The 24,193-nt window shown below is 65.9% G+C and overlaps 1 protein-coding gene across 1 annotated transcript in view; it reads right to left on the bottom strand.

Annotated features, from left to right (window-relative positions):
• LOC140406210 (ceramide synthase-like) overlaps positions 1–24,193 on the bottom strand; it is a gene marked incomplete at its 5' end in the record, with an annotated part of 50,019 nt that overhangs the window by 24,433 nt on the left and 1,393 nt on the right. Inside the window, 1 exon segment of the mRNA XM_072494352.1 lies at positions 4,738–4,833. Coding sequence (XP_072350453.1) covers positions 4,738–4,833 — 96 coding nt within the window.

Here is a 24,193-nt window from a genome sequence, read left to right as displayed (position 1 = left end):
AGGGGAGCGAGGGGGTCTGTGCGGGGCAGAGGGGAGCGAGGGGTCTGTGCGGGGCAGAGGGGAGCGAGGGGTCTGTGCAGGGTGAGCGAGGGGGTCTGCGCGGGGCAGAGGGTGGCGAGGGGGTCTGCGCGGGGCAGAGGGTGGCGAGGGGGGTCTGCGCGGGGCAGAGGGTGGCGAGGGGGTCTGCGCGGGGCAGAGGGTGGCGAGGGGGTCTGCGCGGGGCAGAGGGTGGCGAGGGGGTCTGCGCGGGGCAGAGGGGAGCGAGGGGGTCTGTGCGGGGCAGAGGGGAGCAAGGGGTCTGTGCGGGGCAGAGGGGAGCGAGGGGGTCTGTGCGGGGCAGAGGGGAGCGAGGGGGTCTGTGCGGGGCAGAGGGGAGCGAGGGGTCTGTGCAGGGTGAGCGAGGGGGTCTGCGCGGGGCAGAGGGTGGCGAGGGGGTCTGCGCGGGGCAGAGGGTGGCGAGGGGGTCTGCGCGGGGCAGAGGGTGGCGAGGGGGTCTGCGCAGGGCAGAGGGTGGCGAGGGGGTCTGCGCGGGGCAGAGGGTGGCGAGGGGGTCTGTGCGGGGCAGAGGGGAGCGAGGGGGTCTGCGCGGGGCAGAGTGTGGCGAGGGGGTCTGTGGCAGAGGGTGGCGAGGGGGTCTGTGCGGGGCAGAGGGGAGCGAGGGGGTCTGTGCGGGGCAGAGGGTGGCGAGGGGGGTCTGTGTGGGGCAGAGGGTGGCGAGGGGGGTCTGTGCGGGGCAGAGGGTGGCGAGGGTGGCCTGTGCGGGGCAGAGGGTGGCGAGGGGGGCCTGTGCGGAGCAGAGGGTGGCGAGGGGGTCTGTGCTGGGCAGAGGGTGGCGAGGGGGGCCTGTGCGGGGCAGAGGGTGGCGAGGGGGGTCTGTGCGGAGCAGAGGGTGGCGATGGGCAGAGTGTGGCGAGGGGGGTCTGTGCGGAGCAGAGGGGAGCGAGGGGGTCTGTGCGGGGCAGAGGGGAGCGAGGGGTCTGTGCGGGGCAGAGGGGAGCGAGGGGGTCTGTGCAGGGCAGAGGGGAGCGAGGGGGTCTGTGCGGGGCAGAGGGGAGCGAGGGGGTCTGTGCGGGGCAGAGGGGAGCGAGGGGGTCTGTGCGGGGCAGAGGGGATCTGTGCGGAGCAGAGGGTGGCGAGGGGCAGAGTGTGGCGAGGGGGTCTGTGCGGGGCAGAGGGGGGTCTGTGCGGGGCAGAGGGTGGAGATGGGGTCTGTGCGGGGCAGAGGGGGGAGATGGGGTCTGTGCGGGGCAGAGGGTGGCGAGGGGGTCTGTGCGGGGCAGAGGGTGGCGAGGGGGTCTGCGCGGGGCAGAGGGTGACGAGGGGGTCTGCGTGGGGCAGAGGGTGGCGAGGGGGTCTGCGCGGGACAGAGGGGAGCGAGGGGATCTCTGCGGGGCAGAGGGTGGCGAGGGGGTCTGTGCGGGGCAGAGGGGAGCGAGGTGTCTGTGCGGGGCAGAGGGGAGCGAGGGGGTCTGTGCGGGACAGAGGGGAGCGAGGGGGTCTCTGCGGGGCAGAGGGTGGCGAGGGGGTCTGTGCGGGGCAGAGTGTGGCGAGGGGGGTCTGTGCGGAGCAGAGGGGAGCGAGGGGGTCTGTGCGGGGCAGAGGGGAGCGAGGGGGTCTGTGCGGGGCAGAGGGGAGCGAGGGGGTCTGTGCAGGGCAGAGGGGGGCGAGGGGGGTCTGTGCGGGGCAGAGGGTGGCGAGGGGGGTCTGTGCGTGGCAGAGGGTGTCGAGGGGGTCTGCTGGGCAGAGGGTGGTGAGGGGGTCTGTGCGGGGCAGAGGGTGGCGAGGGGGGCCTGTGCGGGGCAGAGGGTGGCGAGGGGGGCCTGTGCGGAGCAGAGGGTGGCGAGGGGGTCTGTGCTGGGCAGAGGGTGGCGAGGGGGGCCTGTGCGGAGCAGAGGGGAGCAAGGGGTCTGTGCGGGGCAGAGGGGAGCGAGGGGGTCTGTGCGGGGCAGAGGGGAGCGAGGGGGTCTGTGCGGGGCAGAGGGGAGCAAGGGGTCTGTGCGGGGCAGAGGGGAGCGAGGGGGTCTGTGCGGGGCAGAGGGGAGCAAGGGGTCTGTGCGGGGCAGAGGGGAGCGAGGGGGTCTGTGCGGGGCAGAGGGGAGCGAGGGGGTCTGTGCGGGGCAAAGGGGAGCGAGGGGGTCTGTGCGGGGCAAAGGGGAGCGAGGGGGTCTGTGCGGGGCAGAGGGGGGCGAGGGGTCTGTGCAGGGTGAGCGAGGGGGTCTGCGCGGGGCAGAGGGTGGCGAGGGGGTCTGTGCGGGGCAGAGGTGGGCGAGGGGGTCTGCGCAGGGCAGAGGGTGGCGAGGGGGTCTGTGCGGGGCAGAGGGTGGCGAGGGGGTCTGTGCGGGGCAGAGGTGGGCGAGGGGGTCTGCGCAGGGCAGAGGGTGGCGAGGGGGTCTGTGCGGGGCAGAGGGTGGCGAGGGGGTCTGCGCGGGGCAGAGGGTGGCGAGGGGGGTCTGCGCGGGGCAGAGGGTGGCGAGGGGGTCTGCGCGGGGCAGAGGGTGGCGAGGGGGGTCTGTGCGGGGCAGAGGGTGGCGAGGGGGGCCTGTGCGGGGCAGAGGGTGGCGAGGGGGGCCTGTGCGGAGCAGAGGGTGGCGAGGGGGTCTGTGCGGGGCAGAGGGTGGCGAGGGGGTCTGTGCGGGGCAGAGGGGAGCGAGGGGGTCTGTGCGGGGCAGAGGGTGGCGAGGGGGTCTGTGCGGGGCAGAGGGGAGCGAGGGGGTCTGTACGGGGCAGAGGGTGGCGAGGGGGTCTGTGCGGGGCAGAGGGGGGCGAGGGGGTCTGTGCGGGGGGCAGATGGGAGCGAGGGGGTCTGTGCGGGGCAGAGGGTGGCGAGGGGGTCTGTGCGGGGCAGAGGGTGACGAGGGGGTCTGCGCGGGGCAGAGAGTGGCGAGGGGGTCTGTGCGGGGCAGAGGGTGGCGAGGGGGTCTGTGCGGGGCAGAGGGGGGCGAGGGGGTCTGTGCGGGGCAGAGGGGGCGAGGGGGTCTGTGCGGGGCAGAGGGGAGCGAGGGGTCTGTGCGGGGCAGAGGGTGGCGAGGGGGTCTGTGCGGGGCAGAGGGTAGCGAGGGGGTCTGTGCGGGGCAGAGGGGGGCGAGGGGGTCTGTGCGGGGCAGAGGGGAGCGAGGGGGTCTGTGCGGGGCAGAGGGGAGCGAGGGGGTCTGCGCGGGGCAGAGGGTGGCGAGGGGGTCTGTGCGGGACAGAGGGGAGCGAGGGGATCTCTGCGGGGCAGAGGGTGGCGAGGGGGTCTGTGCGGGGCAGAGGGGAGCGAGGGGGTCTGTGCGGGGCAGAGGGGAGCGAGGGGGTCTGTGCGGGGCAGAGGGTAGCGAGGGGGTCTGTGCGGGGCAGAGGGGAGCGAGGGGGTCTGTGCGGGGCAGAGGGGAGCGAGGGGGTCTGTGCGGGGCAGAGGGGGGCGAGGGGGTCTGCGCGGGGCAGAGGGGAGCGAGGGGGTCTGCGCGGGGCAGAGGGTGGCGAGGGGGTCTGCGCGGGGCAGAGGGTGGCGAGGGGGTCTGCGCGGGGCAGAGGGGGTCTGTGCGAGGCAGAGAGTGGCGAGGGGGTCTGTGCGGGGCAGAGGGGAGCGAGGGGTCTGTGCGGGGCAGAGGGGAGCGAGGGGTCTGTGCGGGGCAGAGGGGAGCGAGGGTCTGTGCGGGGCAGAGGGGAGCGAGGGTCTGTGCGGGGCAGAGGGTGGCGAGGGGGTCTGTGCGGGGCAGAGGGGAGCGAGGGGTCTGTGCGGGGCAGAGGGGAGCGAGGGGTCTGTGCGGGGCAGAGGGTGGCGAGGGGGGTCTGTGCGGAGCAGAGGGGAGCGAGGGGGTCTGTGCGGGCCAGAGGGTGGCGAGGGGTGTCTGTGCGGAGCAGAGGGGAGCGAGGGGGTCTGTGCGGGGCAGAGGGTGGCGAGGGGTGTCTGTGCGGAGCAGAGGGGAGCGAGGGGGTCTGTGCGGGGCAGAGGGGAGCGAGGGGGTCTGTGCGGGGCAGAGGGGGGCGAGGGGTCTGTGCGGGGCAGAGGGTGGCGAGGGCGTCTGTGCGGGGCAGAGGGGAGCGAGGGGATCTGTGCGGGGCAGAGGGTGGTGAGGGTGTCTGTGCTGGGCAGAGGGTGGCGAGGGGGGCCTGTGCGGGGCAGAGGGTGGCGAGGGGGTCTGCGCGGGGCAGAGGGTGGCGAGGGGTGTCTGTGCGGAGCAGAGGGGAGCGAGGGGGTCTGTGCGGGGCAGAGGGGAGCGAGGGGGTCTGTGCGGGGCAGAGGGGAGCGAGGGGTCTGTGCGGGGCAGAGGGTGGCGAGGGCGTCTGTGCGGGGCAGAGGGGAGCGAGGGGGTCTGTGCGGGGCAGAGGGGGGCGAGGGGTCTGTGCGGGGCAGAGGGTGGCGAGGGCGTCTGTGCGGGGCAGAGGGGAGCGAGGGGGTCTGTGCGGGACAGAGGGGAGCGAGGGGGTCTGTGCGGGGCAGAGAGGAGCGAGGGGGTCTGTGCGGGGCAGAGGGGAGCGAGGGGGTCTGTGCGGGGCAGAGGGGAGCGAGGGGTCTGTGCGGGGCAGAGGGGGGCGAGGGGGCCTGAGCGGGACAGAGGGGAACGAGGGGTCTGTGCGGGGCAGAGGGGGGCGAGGGGGTCTGAGCGGGACAGAGGGTTGCGAGGGGGTCTGTGTGGGGCAGAGGGGGGTGAGGGGGTCTGTGCGGGGCAGAGAGGGGCGAGGGGGTCTGTGCGGGGCAGAGAGGAGCGAGCATGGCCCCCAGGAGTGAGGACGGATACCGAGGAAGCCACTTACTTGGATTAACACTTTCCCCAAACACACAAACGGTGTGGAGACCTCGGCCAAGAACATACAGCCCACAAAGAAATCACCACGTCCTCTTCGCAGGAACTGAGAAAAACAGGAGAGAGGGAGAGAGGGAGAGAGTGAGAGAGAGAAAGACAGAGAGAGGGAGACAGAGAGAGAGAGAGAGAGAGAGAGGGAGAGAGAGAGAGAGAGACAGAGAGAGAGAGAGAGACAGAGAGAGTTAGTGAAGACGTCAATGTTAACTCAGCGCCCCCCCCCCCCCCCCCCCCCCCCCCGGCTCCCAGTCAGGCAATATCTCCATTTTAAAATTCACATCCTCATTTTCCAATCCTTCCATCAATCTACCTCCCCCTCCCTATCTCTGTAACCTCCTATAACCCTCCCTATCTCTGTAACCTCCTCCAGCCCCTACACCCCTCCCTATCTCTGTAACCTCCTCCAGTCCCTACACCCCTCCCTATCTCTGTAACCTCCTCCAGCCCCCACATCCTCCCTATCTCTGTAACCTCCTCCAGCCCCTACACCCCTCCCTATCTCTGTAACCTCCTACAACCCCTACAACCCTCCTTATCTCTGTAACCTCCTCCAGCCCCTACACCCCTCCCTATCTCTGTAACCTCCTCCAGCCCCTACACCCCTCCCTATCTCTGTAACCTCCTCCAGCCCCTACACCCCTCCCTATCTCTGTAACCTCCTCCAGTCCCTACACCCTTCCTATCTCTGTAACCTCCTACAACCCCTACAACCCTCCTTATCTCTGTAACCTCCTCCAGCCCCTACAACCCTCCCTATCTCTGTAACCTCCTACAACCCCTACAACCCTCCTTATCTCTGTAACCTCCTCCAGCCCCTACACCCCTCCCTATCTCTGTAACCTCCTCCAGCCCCTACACCCCTCCCTATCTCTGTAACCTCCTCCAGCCCCTACACCCCTCCCTATCTCTGTAACCTCCTCCAGTCCCTACAACCCTCCCTATCTCTGTAATGCCTCCAGTCCTTACAACCCTCCCTATCTCTGTAACCTCCTCCCTCCCCTACAACCCTCCCTATCTCTGTAACCTCCTCCCTCCCGTACACCCCTCCCTATCTCTGTAAGCTCCTCCCTCCCGTACACCCCTCCCTATCTCTGTAAGCTCCTCCCTCCCGTACACCCCTCCCTATCTCTGTAAGCTCCTCCAGCCCCTACAACACTCCCTATATCTGTAACCTCCTCCAGCCCCTACAACTCTCCCTATCTCTGTAACCTCCTCCAGCCCCTACACCCCTCCCTATCTCTGTAACCTCCTCCAGCCCCTACACCCCTCCCTATCTCTGTAACCTCCTCCAGCCCCTACAACTCTCCCTATCTCTGTAACCTACTCCAGCCCCTACGCCCCTCCCTATCTCTGTAACCTCCTCCAGCTGCTATACCCCTCCCTATCTCTGTAACCTCCTCCAGTCCCTACGACCTGTCATAATATACATCTCTGTACACAATGGAGTGCAGACAGGCAGTGATTGACACAGAGGGTGACCAGTAAGCACACAGAACAGAGCAGCCAATCACCAGACAGGACACAACCACTATAAAGCCAGAGGGCACCAGTTTTCCCGCTCTCTCGGGACCCAGCCTCTGAGACAGTCAGAGCTCGTGAGCTAGCCAGTGCAAACACCATGCGGTAGCTAAGTTAGTCTGGTCAGGCTAGTATCAGGTCTCCAGTCAAGTCAGCATAGTGTCACCCACAGTTGGACATGTAGAATAGTTTGGATGTTGAATAAAATCGTGTTGCATCTTATCGAGTGTTGGAGGTCTGTCTCTCGCTACACTGCATCAAGTGCAGTTCACCTTGACCCAGCCTACCCAACACGTCATGGTACCAGCTGAGTGATGCTGAGAAATTGACGGGCCTACCTTGAGTGAATCAGCGTTGACCAGCAAACAGCCATTCGGTGACATGGAAAACATCCGCCCTCCTCCGCAGCTCCGCATCGTCGGCAACCTCGGTGCAAATTGGAAGATCTTCAAACAAAAGTTCCAACTCTATCTAGAAGCCACCGACCTCGAGGCCGCATCGGACGCCAGGAAGATCGCACTATTCCTCTCCACAGCCGGGGACCACGCCATCCACATCTACAACTCCCTCACATTCGCTGAAGGCGAAGACGAGTTGAAATTTAAAACAGTCCTACTGAAGTTCGACAGCCACTGCGACATTGAGGTGAATGAGAGCTTTGAACGGTACGTTTTCCAGCAGAGGCTTCAGGGTAAGGATGAACCTTTTCAATCCTTTCTGACCCATCCCCGCATCCTCGCGCAGTCCTGTAACGATGACTCGACCACTGATTCCATGATTCGGGATCAGATCGTTTTCGGGTTCCACTCCGATTCCCTTCGCCAGCAGCTCCTGAAAGTCAAGCAGCTCACCCTCACCATCGCCATTGCAACGTGCGTTGTCCACGAACATGCTAACAATCGGTACTCCCACATCAGGGCAGCAGAAACGGCAAAGCTAACCTCCCGCGAGGCGTAACGGGTGCAGGCCATCGCACAAATGCAGGGCCTGAGTATTGACGAGAGTGGCCATTCCGCGCGCTTTTCCTGGGCCCCTGCGCATGCGCGCCACGACCGAGGGGACGGCGAGACCGACGACCGGACTGCGCAGGTGCGTACGTCGTTCGACCACACTGCGCATGCGCGATGGCGCACGGAACACACTGATGTTGGCGTCTTGACGTGTCTGAATTGTGGCTCCGCCCATTTAAAGCGGCAATGTCCGGCAAAACCACGACGGTGTCTACAGTGCGGCAAGCTTGGCCACTACGCAGCCCTTTGCAGATCTGCCCCACTGCCCAGCATCCAGCGATCCCAGCCGCGGCGCAGAAGAGTCCGTTCAACACAGCAGGACATGCCAGACTCCGACCCCGACAGCCCAACAGATCCCGGTGCTGTGTGCCTGAAATCTCCATACCGGGTGGGGATCATTACGAAGCATGCGCTGCCTTTCTCCAAGACAGCGAAGCACCTCCCGATCCTCAGCGTAGATCCCGATGACGAGTGGTGTGCTGTCCTCACAGTCAACAAGGCTCGCATCCGGTTCAAACTGGACACCAGCGCATCGGCGAACCTCAATTCCAAATCCGATCTCGACACCATCCGCGTCAGACCAAGCATTCTTCCACCGGCCTGCCAGCTCCTTGACTACAATGGCAATGCCATAGCTGCCAGTGGCTCATGCCAACTCGGAGTTTCCAATAAGTCATTTAAAGCGACACTGCGATTTGAGATTGTGGGACCTGACAGAGCATTCCTGCTCGGTGCTCGGGCCTGCAAACTCCTGAACCTGGTTCAGCGAGTCCCCACCGTGTCATCCTCACAGGCGACGGCCTCACCTGATGAGAACTTCCAGCTGAAATTGATGACATCATCACGCAGTACCACAGCGTGTTCGACAGAATGGGCACACTCCCATACCGATACAAAATCCCGCTCAAACCGAACACCACCCCTGTGACCCACGCACCACATCGGGTGCCGGCGCCCCTCAAGGACCGCCTCAAGCTGCAGTTACAGGACCTCCAGGACCAGGGCATCATATCAAAGGTCACAGAGCCCACGGACTGGGTCAGCTCCATGGTCTGCGTCAAGAAGCCGTCAGGGGAGCTTCGAATCTGCATCGACCCCAAGGATTTAAACCGCGACATCATGAGGGAACATTACCCGATACCAAAACGAGAGGAGTTGACCAGCGACATGGCTCATGCCAAACTCTTTACGAAGCTGGACGCCTCCGAGGGGTTCGGGCAAATACAGCTGGATACATCCAGTCGCAAGCTGTGCACATTCAACACCCCGTTCGGTCGCTACTGCTACAACTTTAGACAGCACGGTAGCATTGTGGATAGCACAATTGCTTCACAGCTCCAGGGTCCCAGGTTCGATTCCGGCTTGGGTCACTGTCTGTGCGGAGTCTGCACATCCTCCCCGTGTCTGCGTGGGTTTCCTCCGGGTGCTCCGGTTTCCTCCCACAGTCCAAAGATGTGCAGGTTAGGTGGATTGGCCATGATAAATTGCCCTTAGTGTCCAAAATTGCCCTTGGTGTTGGGTGGGGTTACTGGGTTATGGGGATAGGGTGGAGGTGTTGACCTTGGGTAGGGTGCTCTTTCCAAGAGCCGGTGCAGACTCGATGGGCCGAATGGCCTCCTTCTGCACTGTAAATTCTATGATAACCGGATGCCTTTTGACATCAGCTCTGCCTCAGAGGTATTTCACCGCATCATGGAACAGATGATGGAGGGTATCGAGGGAGTGCGCGTGTATGTTGACGATGTCATAATCTGGTCCACAACTCCTCAAGAACACATCGATCGCCTCAAGCAGGTATTCCACAGAATCCATGAGCAAGGCCTGCGACTCAACAGATCCAAGTGCTCGTTCGGTCAACCAGAATTCGTCGCCCGCCACAGCGACTAAACTTATAGACTGAACTTTTGCACAACTGTGTTACCTTATCGTTTTGACCTCTGTAAATATCGTTGTTACCGTTTGATCTGCCCTATATCTGCACTAGCGACCCCTTCCTGGGTACATAAGGTCATTTTAGCACATTCTGTACATCGTCACGCACATATACACATCCACACGCACATGCACCTTAATATTACCACAACACACACAATAGAGAACAAAAAAAAGGGGGGGGGAGATGTCATAATATACATCTATGTATACAATGGAGTGCAGACAGCAGTGATTGACACATAGGTTGACCAGTAAGCACACAGAACAGAGCAGCCAATCACCAGACAGGACACAACCACTATAAAGCCAGAGGGCACCAGTTTTCCCGCTCTCTCGGGGCCCAGCCTCTGAGACAGTCAGAGCCCGTGAGCTAGCCAGTGTCTACACCATGCGGTAGCTAAGTTAGTCTGGTCAGGCTAGTGTCAGGTCTCCAGTCAAGTCAGCATAGTGTCGACCCACAGTTGGACATGTCTCATAGTTTGGATGTTGAATAAAATCGTGTTGCATCTTATCGAGTGTTGGAGGTCTGTCTCTCGCTCCACTGCATCAAGTGCAGTTCACCTCGACCCAGTCTACCCAACACATCATATCCCTCCCTATCACGGTAACCTCCTCCAGTCCCTACACCCCTCCCTATCTCTGTAACCTCCTCCAGCCCCTACACCCCTCCCTATCACTGTAACCTCCTCCAGTCCCTACACCCCTCCCTATCACTGTAACCTCCTCCAGTCCCTACACCCCTCCCTATCTCTGTAACCTCCTCCAGCCCCTACACCCCTCCTATCTCTGTAACCTCCTCAGCCCCTACAACCCTCCCCTATCTCTGTAACCTCCTCCAGTCCCTACAACCCTCCTATCTCTGTAACCTCCTCCAGCCCCTACAACCCTCCCTATCTCTGTAACCTCCTCCAGTCCCTACAACCCTCCCTATCTCTGTAACCTCCTCCAGCCCCTACAACGCTCCCTATCTCTGTAACCTCCTCCAGCCCCTACACCCCTCCCTATCTCTGTAACCTCCTCCAGCCCCTACACCCCTCCCTATCTCTGTAACCGCCTCCAGCCCCTACACCCCTCCCTATCTCTGTAACCTCCTCCAGCCCCTACAACCCTCCCTATCTCTAACCTCCTTCAGCCCCTACAACCCTCCCTATCTCTGTAACCTCCTCCAGTCCCTACACCCCCTCCCTATCTCTGTAACCTCCTCCAGTCCCTACACCCCCTCCCTATCTCTGTAACCTCCTCCAGTCCCTACACCCCCTCCCTATCTCTGTAACCTCCTCCAGTCCCTACACCCCCTCCCTATCTCTGTAACCTCCTCCAGTCCCTACAACCCTCCCTATCTCTGTAACCTCCTTCAGTCCCTACACGCCCTCCCTATCTCTGTAACCTCCTCCAGTCCCTACACCCCCTCCCTATCTCTGTAACCTCCAGTCCCTATCTCTGTAACCTCCTCCAATCCCTACACCCCCTCCCTATCTCTGTAACCTCCTCCAGTCCCTACAACGCTCCCTATCTCTGTAACCCCCTCCAGCCCCTACACCCCTCCCTATCTCTGTAACCTCCTCCAGCCCCTACACCCCTCTCTATCTCTGTAACCTCCTCCAGCCCCGACACCCCTCCCTATCTCTGTAACCCCTCCAGCCCCTACACCCCTCCCTATCTCTGTAACCTCCTCCAGCCCCTACACCCCTCCCTATCTCTGTAACCTCCTCCAGCCCCTACACCCCTCCCTATCTCTGTAACCTCCTCCAGCCCCGACACCCCTCCCTATCTCTGTAACCCCTCCAGCCCCTACACCCCTCCCTATCTCTGTAACCTCCTCCAGTCCCTACACCCCCTCCCTATCTCTGTAACCTCCTCCAGTCCCCACACCCCCTCCCTATCTCTGTAACCTCCTCCAGTCCCTATCTCTGTAACCTCCTCCACTCCCTACACCCCCTCCCTATCTCTGTAACCTCCTCCAGTCCCTAGAACGCTTCCTATCTCTGTAACCTCCTCCAGCCCCCTACACCCCTCCCTATCTCTGTAACCTCCTCCAGCCCCTACAACCCTCCCCATCTCTGTAACCTCCTCAAGCCCCTACAACCCTCCCTATCTCTGTAACCTCCTCCAGCCCCTACAACCCTCCCTATCTCTGTAACCTCCTCCAGCCCCTACACCCCTCCCTATCTCTGTAACCTCCTCCAGCCCCTACACCCCTCCCTATCTCTGTAACCTCCTCCAGCCCCTACACCCCTCCCTATCTCTGTAACCTCCTCCAGCCCCTACACCCCTCCCTATCTCTGTAACCTCCTCCAGCCCCGACACTCTCCCTATCTCTGTAACCTCCTCCAGCCCCGACACCCCTCCCTATCTCTGTAACCCCTCCAGCCCCTACACCCCTCCCTATCTCTGTAACCTCCTCCAGCCCCTACACCCCTCCCTATCTCTGTAACCTCCTCCAGTCCCTACACCCCCTCCCTATCTCTGTAACCTCCTCCAGTCCCCACACCCCCTCCCTATCTCTGTAACCTCCTCCAGTCCCTATCTCTGTAACCTCCTCCAATCCCTACACCCCCTCCCTATCTCTGTAACCTCCTCCAGTCCCTACAACGCTCCCTACCTCTGTAACCTCCTCCAGCCCCCTACACCCCTCCCTATCTCTGTAACCTCCTCCAGCCCCTACAACCCTCCCCATCTCTGTAACCTCCTCCAGCCCCTACAACCCTCCCTATCTCTGTAACCTCCAGCCCCTACAACCCTCCCTATCTCTGTAACCTCCTCCTGCCCCTACAACCCTCCCTATCTCTGTAACCTCCTCCAGCCCCTACACCCCTCCCTATCTCTGTAACCTCCTCCAGCCCCTACACCCCTCCCTATCTCTGTAACCTCCTCCAGCCCCTACACCCCTCCCTATCTCTGTAACCTCCTCCAGCCCCTACACCCCTCCCTATCTCTGTAACCTCCTCTAGCCCCGACACGCTCCCTATCTCTGTAACCTCCTCCAGCCCCTACAACCCTCCCCATCTCTGTAACCTCCTCCAGCCCCTACAACCCTCCCTATCTCTGTAACCTCCTCCAGCCCCTACAACCCTCCCTATCTCTGTAACCTCCTCCAGCCCCTACAACCCTCCCTATCTCTGTAACGTCCTCCAGCCCCTACACCCCTCCCTATCTCTGTAACCTCCTCCAGCCCCTACACCCCTCCCTATCTCTGTAACCTCCTCCAGCCCCTACACCCCTCCCTATCTCTGTAACCTCCTCCAGCCCCTACACCCCTCCCTATCTCTGTAACCTCCTCCAGCCCCCTACAACCCTCCCTATCTCTGTAACCTCCTCCAGCCCGACACCCCTCCCTATCTCTGTAACCCCTCCAGCTGCTACACCCCTCCCTATCTCTGTAACCTCCTCCAGCCCCGACACCCCTCCCTATCTCTGTAACCCCTCCAGCCCCTACACACCTCCCTATCTCTGTAACCTCCTCCAGCCCCGACACCCCTCCCTATCTCTGTAACCCCTCCAGCCCCTACAACCCTCCCTATCTCTGTAACCTCCTCCAGCCCCTACACCCCTCCCTATCTCTGTAACCTCCTCCAGCCCCTACACACCTCCCTATCTCTGTAACCTCCTCCAGCCCCTACACACCTCCCTATCTCTGTAACCTCCTCCAGCCCCGACACCCTCCCTATCTCTGTAACCCCTCCAACCCCGACACCCCTCCCTATCTCTGTAACCCCTCCAGCCCCTACACCCCTCCCTATCTCTGTAACCTCCTCCAGCCCCGACACTCTCCCTATCTCTGTAACCTCCTCCAGCCCCTACAACCCTCCCCATCTCTGTAACCTCCTCCAGCCCCTACAACCCTCCCTATCTCTGTAACCTCCTCCAGCCCCTACAACCCTCCCTATCTCTGTAACCTCCTCCAGCCCCTACAACCCTCCCTATCTCTGTAACGTCCTCCAGCCCCTACACCCCTCCCTATCTCTGTAACCTCCTCCAGCCCCTACACCCCTCCCTATCTCTGTAACCTCCTCCAGCCCCTACACCCCTCCCTATCTCTGTAACCTCCTCCAGCCCCTACACCCCTCCCTATCTCTGTAACCTCCTCCAGCCCCCTACAACTCTCCCTATCTCTGTAACCTCCTCCAGCCCCGACACCCCTCCCTATCTCTGTAACCCCTCCAGCCGCTACACCCCTCCTATCTCTGTAACCTCCTCCAGCCCCTACAACCCTCCCTATCTCTGTAACCTCCTCCAGCCCCTACACCCCTCCCTATCTCTGTCACCTCCTCCCTCCCCTACACCCTCCCTATCTCTGTAACCTCCTCCAGCCCCTACACCCCTCCCTATCTCTGTAACCTCCTCCAGCCCCCTACACCCCTCCCTATCTCTGTAACCTCCTCCAGCCCCTACACCCCTCCCTATCTCTGTAACCTCCTCCAGCCCCTACACCCCTCCCTATCTCTGTAACCTCCTCCAGCCCCGACACTCTCCCTATCTCTGTAACCTCCTGCAGCCCCTACAACCCTCCCCATCTCTGTAACCTCCTCCAGCCCCTACAACCCTCCCTATCTCTGTAACCTCCTCCAGCCCCTACAACCCTCCCTATCTCTGTAACCTCCTCCAGCCCCTACAACCCTCCCTATCTCTGTAACGTCCGCCAGCCCCTACACCCCTCCCTATCTCTGTAACCTCCTCCAGCCCCTACACCCCTCCCTATTTCTGTAACCTCCTCCAGCCCCTACACCCCTCCCTATCTCTGTAACCTCCTCCAGCCCCTACACCCCACCTATCTCTGTAACCTCCTCCAGCCCCGACACTCTCCCTATCTCTGTAACCTCCTCCAGCCCCTACAACCCTCCCCATCTCTGTAACCTCCTCCAGCCCCTACACCCCTCCCTATCTCTGTAACCTCCTCCAGCCCCTACACCCCTCCCTATCTCTGTAACCTCCTCCAGCCCCTACACCCCTCCCTATCTCTGTAACCTCCTCCAGCCCCTACACCCCTCCCTATCTCTGTAACCTCCTCCAGCCCCCTACAACCCTCCCTATCTCTGTAACCTCCTCCAGCCCCGACACCCCTCCCTATCTCTGTAACCCCTCCAGCCGCTACACCCCTCCCTATCTCTGTAACCTCCTCCAGCCCCGACACCCCTCCCTATCTCTGTAACCCCTCCAGCCCCTACACACCTCCCTATCTCTGTAACCTCCTCCAGCCCCGACACCCCCTCCCTATCTCTGTAACCCCTCCAGCCCCTACAACCCTCCCTATCTCTGTAACCTCCTCCAGCCCCTACACCCCTCCCTATCTCTGAAACCTCCTCCAGCCCCTACACACCTCCCTATCTCTGTAACCTCCTCCAGCCCCTACACACCTCCCTATCTCTGTAACCTCCTCCAGCCCCGACACCCTCCCTATCTCTGTAACCCCTCCAACCCCGACACCCTCCCTATCTCTGTAACCCCTCCAGCCCCTACACCCCTCCCTATCTCTGTAACCTCCTCCAGCCCCTACAACCCTCCCCATCTCCGTAACCTCCTCCAGCCCCTACAACCCTCCCTATGTCTGTAACCTCCTCCAGCCCCTACAACCCTCCCTATCTCTGTAACGTCCTCCAGCCCCGACACCCCTCCCTATCTCTGTAACCTCCTCCAGCCCCTACACCCCTCCCTATCTCTGTAACCTCCTCCAGCCCCTACACCCCTCCCTATCTCTGTAACCTCCTCCAGCCCCCTACAACCCTCCCTATCTCTGTAACCTCCTCCAGCCCCGACACCCCTCCCTATCTCTGTAACCCCTCCAGCCGCTACACCCCTCCCTATCTCTGTAACCTCCTCCAGCCCCCTACAACCCTCCCTATCTCTGTAACCTCCTCCAGCCCCGACACCCCTCCCTATCTCTGTAACCCCTCCAGCCGCTACACCCCTCCCTATCTCTGTAACCTCCTCCAGCCCCTACAACCCTCCCTATCTCTGTAACCTCCTCCAGCCCCTACACCCCTCCCTATCTCTGTAACCTCCTCCCTCCCCTACACCCTCCCTATCTCTGTAACCTCCTCCAGCCCCTACACCCCTCCCTATCTCTGTAACCTCCTCCAGCCCCCTACACCCCTCCCTATCTCTGTAACCTCCTCCAGCCCCTACACCCCTCCCTATCTCTGTAACCTCCTCCAGCCCCGACACTCTCCCTATCTCTGTAACCTCCTCCAGCCCCTACAACCCTCCCTATCTCTGTAACCTCCTCCAGCCCCTACAACCCTCCCTATCTCTGTAACGTCCTCCAGCCCCTACACCCCTCCCTATCTCTGTAACCTCCTCCAGCCCCTACACCCCTCCCTATCTCTGTAACCTCCTCCAGCCCCCTACAACCCTCCCTATCTCTGTAACCTCCTCCAGCCCCTACAACCCTCCCTATCTCTGTAACCTCCTCCAGCCCCTACACCCCTCTCTATCTCTGTAACCTCCTCCCTCCCCTACACCCCTCCCTATCTCTGTAACCTCCTCCAGCCCCTACACCCCTCCCTATCTCTGTAACCTCCTCCAGCCCCCACCCCTCCCTATCTCTGTAACCTCCTCCAGGCCCTACACCTTCCCTATCTGTGTAACCTCCTCCAGCCCCTACAACCCTCCAAGATCTCGACGCTCCTCCAATTCCGGCCTCTCGAGCCTCCCCCGATTCCCGTCGCTCCGCCAATGGCGGCCGGGCCTTCAGCCGCCTGGGGGGGGGGAGGGGAGAGAGAAGAGGAGGGTGGGAGGTGGTGGTGGTGAGGGGCTCCCTCCATAGACCTCTCCGCACCCCCCCTACCAGACTCCGCGAAGCTCCGAAACGGGGATTCGATTCCAATTGGAGAATCACTGCTGCCAATGCGAATGTGAATAGACGATTGTGTCTGTGGGGGCGGGTGACCATCGTGATGGAGGGGGGGCTTGGGGAGGGTGGGAAGGGGGGGGTTGGTTTGGGGAGGGGAGGGTGGGAAGGGGGGGGTTTGGGGAGGGTGGGAAGGGGGGGGTTTGGGGAGGGTGGGGGGGGGTTTTGGGGAGGGGAGGGGGGGTTGGGGAGGTTGTTGGGGGGGGTTTGGGGAGGGTGGGAGGGGGGTTGGGGAGGGTGGAGGGGGGTTGGGGAGGGGGGGTTTGGGGAGGGTGGGGGGGGGTTTGGGGAGGGTGGGGGGGTTTGGGGCGGGGGGGTTTGGGGCGGGGGGTTTGGGGAGGGGGGTTTGGGGAGGGTGGGGGGGGGTTTGGGGAGGGGGGGGTTTGGGAGGGTGGGGGGGGTTTGGGGAGGGGGGGTTTGGGGAGGGTGGGGGGGGGTTTGGGGAGGGGGGGTTTGGGGAGGGGGGGTTTGGGGAGGGTGGGGGGGGGTTTGGGGAGGGGGGGTTTGGGGAGGGTGGGGGGGGGGTTTGGGGAGGGTGGGGGGGGGGGTTTGGGGAGGGTGGGGGGGGGTTTGGGGAGGGGGGTTGGGGAGGGTGGGGGGGGTTGGGAGGGTGGGTTTGGGGAGGGGGGGTTGGGGAGATTTGGGGAGGGTTGGGGGGGGTTTAGGGAGGGGGGGGTTTAGGGAGGGGGGGGTTTAGGGAGGGGGGGTTTGAGGCGGGTAGGGGGGTTTGGGGTGGGAGGGGGGTTTGGGGTGGGAGGGGGGTTTGGGGTGGGAGGTGGGTTTGGGGAGGGGAGGTTGGGGAGGGTGGTTTGGGAGGGTGGTTTGGGGAGGGTGGGGGGGGGGTTGGGGAGGGGAGGTTGGGGAGGGTGGGAGGTGAGGGGGGGAGGGTGGGAGGGGAGGTTGGGGAGGGGGGGTTGGGGTGGGGGGGTTGGGGGGTTTGGGGAGGGGGGGTTTGGGGAGGGTGGGAGGGGTGTTTGGGGAGGGTGGGAGGGGGGGTTTGGGGAGGGTGGGAGGGGGGGGGTTTGGGGGAGGGTGGGGGGGGGGGTTTGGGGAGGGGAGGTTGGGGAGGGTGGGGGGGGGGGTTTGGGGAGGGGGGGTTTGGGGAGGGGGGGTTTGGGGAGGGGGGGTTTGGGGAGGGTGGGTTGGGGAGGGTGGGAGGGGTTTGGGGAGGGTGGGAGGGGGGTTGGGGGAGGGTGGGAGGGGAGGTTGGGGAGGGTGGGGGGGTTTGGGGAGGGTGGGTTTGGGGGAGGGTGGGAGGGGGGTTGGGGAGGGGGGGTTTGGGGAGGGTGGGGGGGGGGGTTTGGGGAGGGGAGGTTGGGGAGGGGAGGTTGGGGAGGGGGGGTTGGGGGGGTTGGGGAGGGTGGTTGGGGGGGGGTGGGGGGGTTTGGGGAGGGGGGGTTTGGGGGGGGTGAGGGGGGTTGGGGGGGGGGGTTTGGGGAGGGGGGGTTTGGGGGGGGGGGGTTTGGGGGAGGGGGGGGTTTGGGGGGGGGGTTGGGGAGGGTGGGTTTGGGGGGGGTGGGGGGGGTTGGGGGAGGGTGGGGTTTGGGGGATTTGGGGGGGGTTGGGGGGGTTTGGGGGGTTGGGGAGGGTGGGGGGGGGGTTTGGGGGGGTGAGGGGGTTTTGGGGGGGGGGGTTGGGGAGGGGGGGTTTGGGGAGGGGAGTTTGGGGGGGTTGGGGGGGGTTTGGGGGGTTTGGGGGGGTGGGGGGGTGGGGGGTTGGGGAGGGTGAGGGGGGGTTGGGGGGGGGGGGGTTTGGGGAGGGGGGGTTTGGGGAGGGGGGGTTGGGGGGGGGGTTGGGGAGGGGGGGGTTTGGGGAGGGTGGGTTTGGGGAGGGTGGGGGGGGGGTTGGGGGGGTGGGTTGGGGAGATTTGGGGAGGGTTGGGGGGGTTTGGGGAGGGTGGGGGGGTTTGGGGAGGGTGGGGGGGTTTGGGGAGGGTTGGGGGGGTTTAGGGAGGGGGGGTTTAGGGAGGGGGGGTGGTTTGGGGAGGGGGATTTGGGGAGGGGAGGTTTGAGGAGGGTAGGGGGGTTGGGGTGGGAGGGGGGTTTGGGGAGGGGAGGTTGGGGAGGGGGGGTTGGGGGGGGTTGGGGAGGTGGGGGAGGGGGGGGGGTGGGGGGGGGGTTTGGGGTGGGTGGGGGGGGGGTTTGGGGGGGGTGGGGGGGGGTTTGGGGGGGGGGGGGTGGGGGGGGGGGTTTGGGGAGGGTGGGGGGGGGTTTGGGGGAGGGGAGGTTGGGGAGGGGGGGTTGGGGGGGTTGGGGAGGTTGGGGAGGGGGGGTTGGGGAGGTGGGTTGGGGAGGTTGGGGAGGGGGTTTGGGAGGGTGGGAGGGGGGGTTGGGGAGGGTGGGAGGGGGGGTTTGGGGGAGGGTGGGAGGGGGGGTTGGGGGAGGGTGGGAGGGGGGGTGTGGGGGGGTGGGGGGGGGGGGTTTGGGGAGGGGAGGTTGGGGAGGGTGGGGGGGGGTTTGGGGGGGGGGGGGTTGGGGAGGGTGGGGGGGGGTTGGGGGGGTGGGGGGGGGGTTTGGGGGGGGTGGGGGGGGTTTGGGGAGGGGTTTGGGGGGGTGGGTTTGGGGAGGGTGGGGGGGGGTTGGGGAGGGGGGGTTGGGGGGGTGGGGGGGGTTTGGGGAGGTTGGGGAGGGGGGTTGGGGAGGTTGGGGGGGGGGGGGTGGGGGGTTGGGGGGGGGGGGGGGGGGGGGGGTTTGGGGGGGTTGGGGGGGTTAGGGGGGGGGTGGGTTTGGGGAGGGGGGGTTTGGGGAGGGGGAGGTTTGAGGAGGGTGGGAGGGGGGGTTTGGGGAGGGTGGGAGGGGGGTTTGGGGAGGGGGGGTGTGGGGGGGGTGGGGGGGGGTTTGGGGAGGGAGGTGGGGGGGGGGGGTTGGGGGATTTGGGGAGGTTGGGGGGGGGGGGTTGGGGGGTGGGTTTGGGGGGGTGGGGGGGGGGTTTGGGGGGTGGGGGGTGGGTGGGGGGGTGGGGTGGGGGGGTTTGGGGAGGGTGGGGGGGGGGGGGGTTGGGGAGGGGGGGGGGGGTGGGGGGGGGGTTGGGGAGGGTGGGGGGGGGTTTGGGGAGGGGGGGTTGGGGGGGTGGGGGGGGGGGGGTTGGGGAGGGTGGGGGGGGGGGTGGGGGGGGGGGTTTGGGGGGGTGGGGGGGGGTTTGGGGGGGGTGGGGGGGTGGGTTTGGGGAGGGTGGGGGGGGGTTGGGGGAGGGGGGGTTTGGGGGGGTGGGGGGGGGGTTTGGGGAGGTTGGGGAGGGGGGGTTGGGGAGGTGGGGGGGGGGGGGTGGGGGGTTTGGGGGGGGGGGGGGGGGGTTTGGGGGGGTGGGGGGGGGGTTGGGGAGGGTGGTTGGGGAGGGTGGGGGGGGTTTGGGGGGGTGGGGGGGGGGGGGAGTTGGGGGGGGGGGTTTGGGGGGGTGGGGGGGTGGGGAGGGGGGGTTTGGGGAGGGGGGGTTGGGGGGGGTGTGGGGGGGTGTGGGGGGGGTGGGGGGGTTGGGGAGGGGTGGGGGGGGGTGGGGGGGGGGTTGGGGGGGGTGGGGGGGGGTTTGGGGGGGGGTGGGGGGGGTTGGGGAGGGTGGGGGGGGGGGGTGGGGGGGTGGGTTTGGGGGAGGTTTGTGGAGGGTGGGGGGGGTTTGGGGAGGGTGGGAGGGGGGGTTGGGGGGGTGGGGGGGGGGTTGGGGAGGGTGGGGGGGGTTTGGGGGGGGGGGTTTGGGGGGTGAGGGGGGTTGGGGGGTGGGGGGGGGTTTGGGGAGGGGGGGGTTTGGGGAGGGGGGGGTTTGGGGAGGGGGGTTTGGGGAGGGTTGGTTTGGGGAGGGTGGGGGGGGTTGGGGAGGGTGGGGGGGTTGGGGAGGGGGGTTTGGGAGATTTGGGGAGGGTTGGGGGGGTGTGGGGGGTGGGGGGGGGTTTAGGGGGGGGGGGTAGGGAGGGGGGTGGGTTTGGGGAGGGGGATTTGGGGAGGGGGGGTTTGAGGAGGGAAGGGGGGTTTGGGGTGGGAGGGGGGTTTGGGGTGGGAGGGGGGGTTTGGGGAGGGGGGGTGGGGGGGGTTTGGGGAGGGGAGGTTGGGGAGGGGGGGTTTGGGGGGGGAGGTTGGGGAGGGGGGGTTGGGGGGGTGGGGAGGGGGGTTTGGGGGGGTTGGGGAGGGGTGGTTGGGGAGGGTGGGAGGGGGGTTTGGGGAGGGTGGGAGGGGGGGTTTGGGGAGGGGGTTTTGGGGAGGGTGGGGGGGGGTTGGGGAGGGGAGGTTGGGGAGGGTGGGGGTGGGGGTTTGGGGTGGGGGGGGTTTGGGGAGGGGAGGTTGGGGAGGGTGGGGGTGGGGGTTTGGGGTGGGGAGGTGGGGGGGTGGGGGTGGGGGTTTGGGGAGGGGGGGTTTGGGGAGGGTGGGGGAGGGGGGGTTGGGGAGGGTGGGTTTGGGGAGGGTGGGGGGGGGTTTGGGGGAGAGTGGGAGGGGGGTTTGGGGAGAGTGGGGGGGGGGTTGGGGAGGGGTGGTTTGGGGAGGGTGGGGGGGTTTGGGGAGGGGAGGTGGGGAGGGGGGGGTTGGGGAGGGTGGGTGGGGGGTTGGGGAGGGTGGGTTGGGGAGGGTGGGGGGGGGGGGTTGGGGAGGGTGGGAGGGGGGGGTTTGGGGAGGGTGGTTTGGAGAGGGTGGGGGGGTTGGGGGAGTGGTGGGTTTGGGGGGGTGGGGGGATTTGGGGAGGGTTGGGGGGGTTTGGGGAGGGTTGGGGGGGTTTAGGGAGGGGGGGGGGGTTTAGGGAGGGGGGGTGGGGTTTGGGGGGGGGTTTGGGGAGGGGGGTTTGAGGAGGGTAGGGGGGTTTGGGGTGGGAGGGGGGGTTTGGGGTGGGGGGGGGGTTTGGGGAGGGGGGGTTTGGGGGGGTAGTTTGGGGAGGGGGGGGGGTTTGGGGCGGGGGAGGGTGGGGGGGTTTGGGGAGGGGGGGGGGTGGGGGGGTTTGGGGAGGGGGGTGTTTGGGGAGGGTGGGGGTGGGGGGGGTTGGGGAGGGGGGGGTTTGGGGAGGGGTGGGGGGGGTTTGGGGAGGGTGGGAGGGGGGCTGTTTGGGGAGGGTGGGGGGTGTTTGGGGGGGGGGTTGGGGAGGGGGGGTTTGGGGAGTGGGGATTAGGGGGGTGGGGATAGAGGTTGCGGAGGGGAGGTTGGGGAGGGGGGGTTTGGGGAGGGTGGGAGGGGGGGTTGGTGAGGGTGGGGGGGTTTGGGGAGGGTAGGTTGGGGGGTGGGTTTGGGGAGGGTGGGGGGTTTGGGGGGAGGGTGGGGTGGGGGGGGGTTGGTGGGGGGGTTGGGGGGGTGGGGTGGGGTGGGGGGTTTGGGGAGGGTGGGGGGGGGTTGGGGAGGGTGGGGGGGGTGGTTTGGGGAGGGGGGTTGGGGAGGGTGGGGGGAGGGTGGGGGGGATTTGGGGAGGGTGGGGGGGTTTGGGGAGGGGGGGTTCGGGGAGGGTGGGGGGGGTTTGGGGAAGGGGGGTGGGGGGGGTTTGGGGGGGGGGTATGGGGAGGGGGGTATGGGGAGGGTGGGGGGGGTTTGGGTTTGGGGAGGGGGGTTTGGGGAGGGTGGGTTTGGGGAGGGTTTTTTTTGGGAGGGTGGGGGGAGTTGGGGAGGGTGGGGGGGTTTGTGGAGGGTGGGGGTTTGGGGAGGGTGGGTTTGGGAGGGGTGGGGTGAGTTTGGGGAGGGTGGGGGGGTTTGGGGAGGGTGGGGGGGGTTTGGGGGGAGGGGGGTTTGGGGTGGGTATGTTTGGGGAGGGTGGGGGGGGGGGGTTTGGGGAGGGTGGTTGGGTTTGGGGGGGGTGGGGGGGTGTTTGGGGAGGGTGGGGGGGGTTTGGGGAGGGTGGGGGGTGGGGTTTGGGGAGGGTGGGGGGGGGGTTTGGGGAGGGTGGGGGGGGGTTGGGGAGAGTGGGTTGGGGAGGGTGGGGGGTGGGGGTTTGGGAGGGTGGGGGGGTTTGGGGAGGGGAGGTTGGGGAGGGTGGGGGTGGGGGTTTGGGGGGGGGGGGTTTGGGGAGGGGTGGGAGGGGGTTGGGGAGGGTGGGTTTGGGGAGGGTGGGGAGGGGGGTTTGGGGAGAGTGGGAGGGGGGTGGGGAGGGGGGGTTTGGGGAGGGTGGGGGGGTTGGGGGAGGGGAGGTTGGGAGGGGGGTTTGGGGGAGGGTGGGAGGGGGGTTGGGGAGGGTGGGTTGGGGGGGTGGGAGGGGGGGTTTGGGGAGGGTGGGAGGGGGGGGTTTGGGGAGGGTGGTTTGGGGAGGGTGGGGTTTGGGGAGGGTGGGGGGGGGTTGGGGAGGGTGGGTTTGGGGAGGGTGGGGGGATTTGGGAGGGTTGGGGGGGTTAGTGAGGGGGGGGTTTAGGGAGGGGGGGTGGGTTGGGGAGGGGGATTTGGGGAGGGGGGTTTGAGGAGGGTAGGGGGGTTTGGGGTGGGGGGGGGGTTTGGGGTGGGAGGGGGGTTTGGGGAGGGGGCGGTTTGGGGAGGGTAGGTTTGGGGAGGGGGGGTTTGGGGAGGGGGGGGGTGGGGGGGTTGGGGAGGGGGGTTTGGGGAGGGGGTGTTTGGGGAGGGTGGGGGTGGGGGGGGTTTGGGGAGGGTCGGGTGGGGTGGGGGGTTTGGGGAGGGGGGGTTTGGGGAGGGTGGGGGGGGGTTTGGGGAGGGTGGGAAGGGGGGCTGTTTGGGAGGGTGGGTTTGGGGAGGGTGGGGGTGTTTGGGAGGGGGGGTTGGGGAGGGGGGGTTTGGGGAGTGGGGATTAGAGGTTGCGGAGGGGAGGTTGGGGAGGGGGGGTTGGGGAGGGGGGTTTGGGGAGGGTGGGAGGGGGGTTTGGGAAGGGTGGGAAGGGGGGTTTGGGGAGGGTGTGTTTGGGGTGGGGGGGTTTGGGGAGGGTGGGGGGTTTGGGGAGGGTGTGTTTGGGGTGGGGGGTTTGGGGAGGGTGGGGGGTTTGGGGAGGGTAGGTTTGGGGAGGGTGGGTTTGGGGAGGGTGGGGGGTTTGGGGAGGGTGGGGGTGGGGGGGGTTGGGGAGGGGGGGTTTGGGGAGGGGGGGTCTGGGGAGGGGGGTTTGGTGAGGGGGGTTTGGGGAGGGTGGGGGTGGGGTGGGGGGTTGGGGAGGGTGGGGGGGTTTGGGGAGGGTGGGGGGTGGTTTGGGGAAGGGGCTTGGGGGAGGGTGGGGGGGGTTTGGGAGGGTGGGAAGGGGGGTGTTTGGGAGGGTGGGTTTGGGGAGGGGGTTTGGGGAGGGTGGGGGGGTTGGGGAGGGGGGGGTTTGGGGAGGGTGGGGGGGGTTTGGGGAGGGGAGGTTCGGGGAGGGTGGGGGGGTTTGGGGAAGGGGGGGTGGGGGGGGTTTGGGAGGGGTATGGGGAGGGGGGTTTGGGGGAGGGTGGGGGGTTTGGGGAGGGTGAGGGTTTGGGGAGGGGGGTTTGGGGAGGGTGGGTTGGGGGAGGGTTTTTTTTGGAGGGTGGGGGGGAGTTTGGGGAGGGTGGGGGGGTTTGTGGAGGGTGGGGGTTTGGGGACGGTGGGTTTGGGGAGGATGGGGTGAGTTTGGGGAGGGTGGGGGGGTTTGGGGAGGGTGGGGGGGTTTGGGGAGGGGGGTTTGGGGTGGGTATGTTTGGGGAGGGTGGGGGGGGGGTTTGGGGAGGGTGGGGGGGGTTGGGGGGGTGGGGGGGTGTTTGGGGAGGGTGGGGGGTGTTTGGGAGGGTGGGGGGGTTTGGGGAGGGTGGGGGGGTTTGGGGAGGGTGGGTTTGGGGAGGGGAGGTTTGGGAGGGTGGGTTGGGGACGGGTGTTTGGGAGGGTGGGGGGGTTTGGGGAGGGTGGGTTTGGGGAGGGTGGGGGGTTTGGGGAGGGTGGGGGTTTGGGGAGAGGTGGTTTGGGGAGGGTGGGTTTGGGGAGGGTGGGTTTGGGGAGGGGGGTTGGGGGAGGGGGGTTTGGGGAGGGGGGTTTGGGGAGGGGGGGTTTGGGAGGGTGGGGGGGGGTTTGGGGGGGTTTGGGGAGGGTGGGTTTGGGGAGGGTAGGTTTGGGGAGGGTGGGTTTGGGGAGGGGGGTTTGGGGAGGGGGGTTTGGGGAGGGGGGTTTGGGGAGGGTGGGGGGGGTTTGGGGGGGTTTGGGGAGGGTGGGTTTGGGGAGGGTGGGTTTGGGGAGGGGGGTTTGGGGAGGGGGGGGGTTTGGGAG

This window comes from Scyliorhinus torazame, unplaced genomic scaffold (genome assembly GCF_047496885.1).
Source record: "Scyliorhinus torazame isolate Kashiwa2021f unplaced genomic scaffold, sScyTor2.1 scaffold_363, whole genome shotgun sequence".
NCBI classification, from domain to species: domain Eukaryota; kingdom Metazoa; phylum Chordata; class Chondrichthyes; order Carcharhiniformes; family Scyliorhinidae; genus Scyliorhinus; species Scyliorhinus torazame.
Note: the sequence above shows the minus strand (reverse complement) of the source record. Positions and strands in the feature narration are given on the sequence as shown.